The sequence below is a fragment of the Lathamus discolor genome, chromosome 3, assembly GCF_037157495.1.
Source record: "Lathamus discolor isolate bLatDis1 chromosome 3, bLatDis1.hap1, whole genome shotgun sequence".
Taxonomy (NCBI): domain Eukaryota; kingdom Metazoa; phylum Chordata; class Aves; order Psittaciformes; family Psittacidae; genus Lathamus; species Lathamus discolor.
Window position 1 is genome coordinate 29,453,042 of NC_088886.1, and position 10,576 is coordinate 29,463,617.

A 10,576-nucleotide genomic window follows, 5' to 3' on the forward strand; every position below is an offset into this window, starting at 1 on the left:
TATAGAATAGGGAAGACAAACAACTGCATAGCATAAGAATGGGAGTAAAACAGAAAGAGGATACCAAAGAGAATCAGAACAAAGACTGAAGACACGAGAACAAGGAACATCTGCCAAATGTATGCTACAAGAGATGGAAGTGAGATGAGAAGAACAAGTGAAGGGAGTTCAGTGAGGATTGAGTGCATTGTCAGCAAGTTTGCAGGTGACACCAAACTGAGGGGTGCAGTTGACATGCTTGAGGAACAAGATGCCATCTCCGAGGGGCGTGGACAGGCTTCAGAGGTGGGCCCATGCAAACCTCATGAGGTTCAACAGGCCAAGTGCAGGGTCCTGCACCTGGGGTTGGGGCAACCCCTGGTTACCAGTACAGGCTGGGGGATGAAGTGATTGAGAGTACCCCTAAGGAGAAGGACCTGGGGATACTGGTGCATGAAAGACTGGACATGAGCCAGCAATATGCGCTTGCAGCCCAAACAGCCAATCATATCTTGAGTTGCATCCAAAAGAGCATGACTAGAAGTCAAGGAAGATGACTCCTCCTCTACTCTGTTCTGGTGAGACCCTATGTAGAGTACTGCATCCAGCTCTGGAGCTCTCAGCACAGGAAACACATGGGCAGACCTGTTGGAGAGGGAACAGAGGAGGACCACAAAAATGATCAGAGAGATGGAGCACCTCTCCTATGAGGAAACGCTGAGAGAGCTGGGGTTGTTCGGCCTGGAGAAGATTCTGGGAAAACCTTATTGTGCCTTTCAGTACTTAAAATAAAGATGGGAGAGGCTTTCTAGCAGGGCCTGTTACAACAGGACAAGGGGTGATGGGTTTAAACAAAAACAGGGGAGATTCAGGCTGAACGCAAGGAAGAAATTTTTTACAATGAGGGTGGTAAAATACTGACACAGGTTGCCCAGAGAAGTGGTAGATGTGCCTTGAGACATTCAAGGCCAGGCTAGAAGTGGTTCTGGGCAACCTGATCTATTTGATCCTCATTGCAGGAGGAGTTGGACTAGATGACCTTTGAAGGTCTCTTCCAATACAAATTATTCTATGATTCCACGACAAGGTAAAGATGCATTCCCCCTCTCTTAACAGTCATCTTGTACTGAAGTTCAGAGCTGAGCTTTCTACCAAGTTCAAACAAATTAGCTAGAGCTCCCTCTGAAGGCAAACAGGAACAAGATCTTACATATTATTATGAGTGCAATTTAATACGCGTTTTGAGAATTATCACAAGATACTTCCTCTCTACCTGGCTTCACTACAGTATATATATGTGAGTGGTCCTCTGAAGGATTATTTCACACTAGCCTTTGTGGCAAAGAGTGAAGCCAAGTGCAGCCAAACTGGGAGAAAAATTGAAAGCAGGAAGGTAGACCAAGCAAGAGAACATCTATAGCAGATTTTGGAGATGAGATGGAAGCAAGGAGAGAGTGATCTGTGGGGAATAGAATGGCCAGTACCTTTTTATATGTCTGCTCCACAACAGTCCTGCACCTTCGTGGTGGCTCCATCCCCTCCCAGTCAGGGTAGCTACGAAACTCACATTACTTACAGGACAAGCTGAGTGCATAGTCACCTCGAGCTGTTAGTCCCTCTGTGCTCTGTGCTGTTCTACAAATAACATCAGTTCCTGAAGGCAGAAAGATGAAGCCACTGTGGTTTTTGTGGCAAGCTCATTTGGCTGCTCTCTCCTTCAGCAGGCACCAGAAAACACAGTGAGAGAAGCGCACTGAAATGGACCCCCCAGGAAAATCAAGATTAGATTATTTCTTTCCTGGATTTGTCTCTTAGCCTTAGAAAAGGGATGAAGAGGGCTGGAATAGTGATATTTCATACTCTTGTCCCTAAGGAGGCACTTCATCCTCTCCTCTCCTTTCTGAAAGGGGAGCAGATCTTCCTTTGGAGCCAATACACATGGCTTGTATAGCAAGCACATTCAAAGCTGAATTTCATGCTCTGAAATGTTCGCATTTAATCTGGAACATGCAGTTTTCCCTAGAAAGTATGAACAGACACCACTGATTACTAGAGCATAAGAGTATGCAGATAAGTTTTAATCTCATATTAGGTGACACTGAAGGATTACATTCCAGTTTATCTAGGAATATTTTGTAATCTGCTCAGATCCTTAAGGCTCAAATGTCCAAGCCTATTAAAAGAATCTGAAAAGAAAATCTCATTAATTCTTAAATGACCCCTAATAACTTGCCTAGAGGCTGTGCTCAAAACTGTACATTTAGCCACTTGGAACAGTCTTTCTAGGACTTTATGCTCTCTACTCCTTTGTGAAACTGAATGACATCTTCTGGTGAACGAATAGTCAAGGGACAGACTTGACTCAAGGACAAAAGTGAAGAGCAAAAAAGAAAAATTAGGCTAAATAAGAAAATTAGGTAAGTTAGGAAGATGGTACAGACTGTAAAGGTAACAGAACATTTTGGAGATATGAGACAAACACAGGGAAGAACAGGAGCAGAGGATCAGGAGGGAATCAGAGTATTGCCCAAATAGGAAGGTTTTATTTGTTGACATCTAATAGCTTTAAAACTTTCTCGGTTTTGAGCTCAGTACATGCTTTAGCCAGGAGTGCAGCTGGAGCTAGCCTGGAATATGGATCTCTTTAGCGGAAAAGGAAAATAGCTGATGGGTTCTTTTAGATCTCAGGCATGGGATTTATCTTCATTTATTTGATGGAAAACGTATTTAGGAGATTGTCAAGGCTCCATTTTCTTCATAATTATTAAATGTGGCCAGCAGCAGTATTTCTTTGATACTAACTACCAGCTGTGGTTTGAGATTAGTGATTTTTAACTTTGGTGCTAAAGGCAAGGAACTGCTGCTGGCATCACCTCTCCTCCTCCTATCCATGTGCATACAAATGAAGCACACCCTTACCAGCTACTGCCATGGGATGTTTGCAGTTCCAGTATGGAGGGGACTTCACACTAATCACCTACCTATCAGGACACGCTGCCATCCACCTCACAGCAGTGAAAAGTGTTGAGCCATCCCACAAAAGTAATCCTGGAGGGAAAGAAGCTGGCAACACATGTTGAATAAAGTCATTACTGATTTCACACTTCCCTATTAGTCTGGGGTGCTTTAAAATACAAGGTACCTGAAATGAATACAGATTATAATTACTTCAGTCCCACAGATGGCACTGTCAGCTAATCAGTGTATAAAAATAATCCTTCTATGTTGGCATACCGTATTCACTTGGTACATCCTACAGGAAGAGCGTACTCCCAGTGCTGTCAAAATTTTTTTAAGAAAAAAAAAACCCACAAAAAAAACCCAAAACACAAAAACACAGCCCCCAAACCTTGTCAACTGTCAATAACCAAACCAGCAAAACGTTAAATATCCACTTTTGACAAGTCCTTAAGCACCATGCTCATAAAGGGATTCAAGAATTCTTCAGTAGTGCCAAATCTTCTGTTGGTCATGATATGTTAATTCATGCTGACAGATGTGAAGTCAGATAACTGATAAAGAAGCTATTAAAGAATTGAAAAAATAAATGAAGCTGAATAAATTATTGCAGGATTTGGAGCAAATGCCAAAAAACTAAATAAGGACAGTGTTCTGGGAATCACTAGCTAAAGTGGCTTCAGTTGTTAAAAAGTTAGGTTAAATCAGTTTTAAAACCTGTTACAAGTGTATAAGACTTCAGATATTCAGATATGCAGCATATTTGTAGCTTTGAAATAGGAAATTCTAGCAGTAATGTGTTCTTCATGTTCTCTCTGGGAAGTGCAATTAAGATTACATTACTTTATTGCTGGATCTTGTGAATTACATCATTTGTATAGGGCAGCTTTTTTCCATTCTTGTAGCAAATTAAATGGGAACAACAGAGAACAGCTTCCAGCTCCTTCTGGACTTTCTCTAAGGAGGAATATTCAACTTTAAATACACAACAATCTATAAACACCATACTCATAATTTTTCCTATTGCTTTTTTACAGCAAGAATGTATTCAACAAGATGAAAAAGATATTTTATAAAATATAAGAATGCCTTCAAATTCCCATGCAGATGACTTGAGTAAAAATTGACACTGAAGTTGTTTACACATAGCATACCCAAGTAATAGTTTAAAATTAATGGTAGCAGACAAAGTCATTAGGCTTCTGTTACTTTTACTACTCAGAGGTGATTTATAAAAAGATTTTTATTAACATTTATTTTTACAGGCAGGAAATCAACTAAAAAATGAAATGCTGATCATTGTTAGACCAATTTAGTAGCTGATCAAGGACTGTTCTTCACTCAGAACCACACAAATTTTGCTTGTCATCTATAGATGGCCTAATTGCTGTTCTGTAATTACTTGCCTTGGGAAGGACCTACAGAAATTAATTTTTCTAAATGACATTTTTTTTAATTTCCAGTCTGATCTGAAATGGTAAATTGCAATTAATTCCTGAGCAGAAATGATCTGATTAATCTACAGCCTTTATCCTTGCAATTAGATTAACCTGGTGCATCAGGAAAGTTAAGACTATTTTAATATATCCTGAGAGAGTGAAAGATAAGGTTGTGAAAATTCAGTATGTGCAATCCAGTCTCAAAGTTTAGGTCTTTTGAGGAGGTGTTAGGTAACAACAATGGGAAATCCCTTCTTCTTACTGCTTCTATGATTTTTTCTTGCCAGCCTCCTGCTGTATCTGGTAGCCTGCTTAAATTGTCAAATGTGAAGCCTTTGAAGTGATTCGCACACCTTTTAATCATTTCTATCCTGTACACTTTGACTTTTTTTTCTCACTTATTTTAGTCTGCCAACCTGTATCTTTCTTCTATGTGAATATATATTGTGCAGTTTCAAGCTACTTACCCCAATCTTTTTTAATATCTAGTTATATATAGATATCTATGATTGAAGTTTTAAGCTTCATGGAATAATCACACATATTAGCAATCTCTTACTGTATGGAAATTATTTCTGTTGCAAAGAAGCCAGAAGCACACCAAAGAGTAGCAGTCATGGGCTGAAAAGGCTCACCTTAAGACTCTGCCTTGTCCGCAGTGGAAGTCTAATCATTACTGCACCATTACCCCTCCAATAATAATCTATGTTTTTCAAGACTAGGCTCATCAGATGAATCACACCCTGCATTCTATATAGATCTCTTAAAAACAAAACCTAAAATGACTGGCTTGTATTCTAGAAGATATAGCAAGAAACAAACACATACAGTTCACCTGACTCATACCCTAATAATTAATTCTTCTACTATTCTTTGAACAAACTCTACTCCCATTCGAAGATGTATAATTTCTAAAGAGTTGCAGAAACGTTTGGGTGTGCTCACCTTGAATATCGGGATAAGCCACCATATAAAGAAATGTCCAACATAAAGTTGTGGCTGTAGTTTCTGTGCCTGCCAGAAAGAGGTCAAATATAGTCTGGATCAAGTTTTCTTCATCATAAGTAGCATCAGCATCTCCATTAGTCAGCAGATACGAACTGAACAGTTCTAGTTATGGCACAAAAGAAAAGAACCATCTTGCATCACAGGAATATTTACTGCTCCTATCCAAAATTAGAGTAACATTAGAGAGCTAGAAAATAAAAATTCCTGAATAAAACAAAAATATTTTCTAGTATTCTTTCATAACTCCAAATCTGTGTGGACATCATTATAATCAAAGGAGCTTTTAGAATTCCTTGTTGTTAGTGGAATGTAAGAAGAGTTCAGAGATGCTACCTATCTCATCCAAATAGTATCATCAAAGAAAGTCTTTTGCACATCTCCCAGACATGTAGCAATATATGTTTCCATCCCTGTTCACCACACATGGAAATTTCTGTGCTATGATGAAACATTAGCAATTGAAACAAGTTTTGAACTAGGCGTTTAGAATGACTGTTCTGATGCACACTCCAACAGCTCCTGGTGCGCTAGTATTTATTTTTGTTATACAAGTAACAAGCAAGTTGCCTTTTCCATTGTCTATCTATATAAAGTAAAACCAAACAAAAATTCATTTTCCTCACAAAAAAAAAAAAAGAGATGCTGTTCCCGAATACTGTTATAGTTTCAACTGATTCAATCAAGTGGTCAAAGTATCCCAAAAATCACAGAACAAATCACATTTGAGACAGCATGAACAGGCATAGTGGGGTCCAGAGGTTTTCCTGTAAACACAGTGAACAGTATTCACCATTAACACTTACTGTTCCTTCTTTTCCCACTGAAGGGAGAGCTGGTAACATTTTGTAAACAATTCTGACATTAATTATATTGCTGGGTGGCAAACTGGAATTTACTGCTCAAAGGCATGAGTAAAAAGTAACTTCAGACATGTAAAAAACACTGTTAAAAAAAAGGCAAGACTATCGGTAGGAACAGAATTTGTCATAGTAATAGTAGTTATAAAAATACCCAGGTTTCACTTAGCATCAGTGGATCTCATGTTTAGCAATAACCTGGGTAGAAAAAAGGTCAGCAGAGACATTGATTGAATAAGCAGCTGAACTGAAAAGAGAACCACCTTCTATTCTTTGCTCATATGCTTTACACCTGAATAATAGTTGAGCATACCTGTAGATTCATCCTGTTATTCAGCAGCATCACCTGAACAAACTTCCCCTCTTACTGAGAAGGCTACCACAAACCATGCAAGGGAAGCTTTATCCACTGTACTTCTCTGTGCAGAGCCAGAGGTTGTGCAGTCTTGGTCTAAGCTTTTAATATTTTGGGTCTTGTTTTTCTTTTCCACAGAGGGAGATGGGGTGTTGTGACACTTATTTTGCTAGTTTGCTCTTACCCCGATTCTGTGACCATGAATAGTGTAAAACTGACTGAAGAAGTAATAATACTAACAGGGACCATGGAGTCTCAGTTCTAAGTTCATACTCTAGGGTTTCACATGTAGCACTTCTGCAAGGAAATGTCTCATACAGACCATATGATAAAGACCTTTGATACTCAAAAAAAGTCAATTTTTGTTATCAAGTACTTTCAAAAGCTACAGGTGACCCATTCTTCATCAGAATCACCCCTTGCACAGACTGATCTGCATACTTGAGTCACACAGTTTGTTTTATGTAAGTATTCCACAAGATGGCAGGCCTCCTCACGTAGTTGATACTCCTGGTCTTTTTTCCCTAATCCCATTTTCCTCATTGTTGCAAGTCCAAAATGCCTCTTTTGCTTCCAGAGACAACCATGAGAGAACAAAACACCTAGGAACATAATGAATTAATGCTGTTAATGCTTTATAAAGTAATGAATCAATACAATCAATACTTCAATGAAACTTCTATTTGACTCGATTTTTCTTTAAGCAGGGAGAAGGAATATGAATGTCTTCACGACCCATGAAGCTCACCTGCCTCGCCCACTTGCAGCCCTATCAGGCCATAAGGGTAGGAAAAAAATGCAGGGTACAGACAGAGAACAGACAGAAACAGCCATAGCTGCCATCTACATCTTGGCTTTCACTAGTCAATCGCAAAGCTCCTTTGAAAAGAGAATGTCAGGGTTGACGAATGAAGTTGCTAAGCCACTGGCCATCATATTTGAAAAATCATGGCAGTCAGGTGAAGTTCCCGACGACTGCAAAAAGGGAAATATAACCCCCATTTTCAAGAAGGGGAAAATGGAAGACCCGGGGAATTACAACCAGTCAGTCTCACCTCTGTGCCTGGCAAAATCATGGAGCAGATTCTCCTGGAAGGCATGCTAAGGCACATGAAAAACAACAAGGTGCTTGGTGACAGCCAGCATGGCTTCACTAAGGGCAAATCCTGCCTGACCAATTTGGTGGCCTTCTGTGATGGGGCTACAGAACTAATGGACAAGGGTAAAGCAGTTGATGTCATCGACCTGGACTTGTGCAAAGCATTTGGCGCTGTCCCACACAACATCCTTGTCTCTAAATTGGAGAGATATCAATTTGATGGATGGACCACTCGGTGGATAAAGAACTGTCTGGATGGCCGCACACAAAGAGTTGTGGTCAATGGCTCGATGTCCAGCTGGAGACCAGTAACGAGTGGTGTCCCTCAGGGATCAGTGTTGGGACCGGTCTTGTTCAACATCTTCATCGCTGACATGGACAGTGGGATTGAGTGCGCCCTCAGCAAGTTTGCCGATGACACCAAGCTGTGTGGTCCGGTTGATATGCTGGAGGGAAGGGATGCCATCCAGAGGGACCTTGACACACTTGTGAGGTGGGTTGATGCCAACCTTATCAAGTTCAACCATGACAAGTGCAAGGTCCTACACCTGGGTCAGAGCAATCCCAGGCACGGCTACAGATTGGGCAAAGAAGAGATTCAGAGCGGCCCTGCGGAGGACTTGGGGGTGCTGGTCGATGAGAAAATGAGCATGAGCCGGCAGTGTGCGCTTGCAGCCCAGAAAGCCAACCGTATGCTGGGCTGCATCAAAAGGAGTGTGACCAGCAGGTCGAAGGAGGTGATCCTGCCCCTCTACTCTGCTCTTGTGAGACCTCACCTGGAGGACTGTGTGCAGTTCTGGTGTCCTCAACATAAAAAGGACATGGAACTGCTGGAACAAGTCCAGAGGAGGGCCACGAGGATGATCAGGGGATTGGAGCACCTCCTATATGAAGACAGGCTGAGAAAGTTGGGGCTGTTCAGCCTGGAGAAGAGCAGGCTGCGTGGAGACCTCATAGCAGCCTTCCAGTACCTGAAGGGGGCCTATAGGGATGCTGGGGAGGGACTCTTCATTAGGGACTGTAGTGATAGGACAAGGGGTAATGGGTTAAAACTTAAAGAGGGGAAGTTTAGATTGGATATAAGGAGGAAGTTCTTTACTGTGAGGGTGGTGAGGCACTGGAATGGGCTGCCCAGGGAGGTTGTGAGTGCTCCATCCCTGGCAGTGTTCAAGGCGAGGTTGGATGAAGCCTTGGGTAGGATGGCATAGTGTGAGGTGTCCCTGCCCATGACAAGGGGGTTGGAACTAGATGATCTTGAGGTCCTTTACAACCTTAACTATTCTATGATTCTATGATTATTCCCAGAGAGATAAAGCGAGCTGCTGAGAATCACAGACAAGCTGTGAACAGAACGTTCCTATGATCTAGGAAGAGAATTTAAAGTTCCCAAGTCCTCTCCCCACCTCTGTCTTGCAACCTAAACAGCTCATGAGCCTTCAGGTCCCAACAATACAGATGGCAGAAGCAGGCAATAACATATCTTGCATTTTTATAATGCATGTAAACAAAATTCTCTTTCCCTGAACTCAACATATAGAATGGGACCTTCCCTTGCTCACATTTCCCAGCCTCTTGTTCACTCTCGTTCTGAGCTCTAAGCAGCACTCTCCCTTTTTCAGTGCTTGCCTAGACATACTGAGTCCATGTAGCTCTCTTCCCACTGAGAAATCAAGTGGGAAGAGAGACACCATCAACCAATTGACAGCTCCTATTACAAACTTCTTGAAAGACTGGGGGGGTGCAGGGAACAAAGGAAGAGCTAATTGGAGAAATCTCATTCCTAATTAATGTCTCCACTAGAAGGAAACAAAAAAAAAAAAAAAAGACAAAAAACAACAACCAAACAAACAAACAAACAAAAAAACACAAAAAAAAAAACCCACTCTGCAATTGTCTGCTCTGTTTAGCTTGACATCAAGCCAGGCAGCAAACACACCCTACCATGCCAACTAATACATGCGCAGCATGGAACCCGTCAGTGTTTTCCAATACACACTGAGCCTGTCTCTACAACAGTAAAAAAATGAACCCTGGTATTTGTGGCCTAGCAGGTGGCACACAGCGTGGGCAGAGGTGTACTAGGAACCTTTGCCACCTCCAGCACATCACACTCATCATTTGTTTGCTTCACGTGTTTCTGAAGATGTTCTTTCCCTGTCCTGTGCAGCTGTTGCATTTGCTTCACTCGTATGTCCTGAAATCTTCATTACAAAAGTGTATTCCCTTATCTGTTCAAAACAACCAAACTTAACATCTGTCATCTTGACTGGTGAGCTCCTGCAATAGTACTTGTGTCAGAGGAGACCAAGCAACGTTTATGTGAAGAGCTACTGCTCACATATACTGAAAATATTAAAATAGGGAATACTGCATTATCCTAAACCAGCTTTCTTGCTTTTCCTTTCCTTGTAAACTTTAGCATAAGCTTTTCTGAAATAACTTTCCCTCACCCTACTTCAGCATGACCACAGCTCTCAGCTAGCAGTAAGAAAACACACCGCCCAGTGTCCAAAAGGCCAGGCTCAGACTAAGCCTCTTGTCAGGCCCAGCTGTACGCAGCAGGACCAGACTGACCCTGCAGAAAGGTCTAGGACAGCAGACTACAGGCAGAAGGAGAGGGTCACAGTGAAAGCAGCAAGACCACTCACACAGATCTAGGCTGCAACACTGTGAGCAATGACACGAAAAAAATAAGTTCTGGCGCACACAAGCTGCAAGTCAAGTTGTTTAGACAATTTCACCAGGTAACTCACTTCAAAGTTTCAAATAGCACCAAAACCTGGAAAATTGAGTGGATAAATGCTCAATAGCATAAGAGTTATCCTGGAACTGTCAAAATTGGCTGATAAAACCAAAGGAGGTATTTAATTTTAAATTAATT

At 41.4% G+C, this 10,576-nt stretch overlaps 1 protein-coding gene across 4 annotated transcripts in view; it reads right to left on the minus strand.

The window, feature by feature from the left end:
- LOC136011881 (cytochrome P450 2J4-like) overlaps nucleotides 1-10,576 on the minus strand; it is a 45,769-nt gene that overhangs the window by 30,059 nt on the left and 5,134 nt on the right. For all 4 annotated transcript variants that reach the window (XR_010611496.1, XM_065674391.1, XM_065674390.1 and 1 more), the window contains exons 2-3: nucleotides 6,555-7,198; nucleotides 5,322-5,390 (exon numbers count right to left, since the gene is read on the minus strand). Coding sequence is in view for 3 of the 4 variants with exons in the window: in XM_065674391.1 (XP_065530463.1) it covers nucleotides 5,322-5,390; nucleotides 6,555-6,584 (99 nt within the window). In the remaining variant the exon portion in view is untranslated. The remainder of the gene's footprint in view (nucleotides 1-5,321; nucleotides 5,391-6,554; nucleotides 7,199-10,576) is intronic.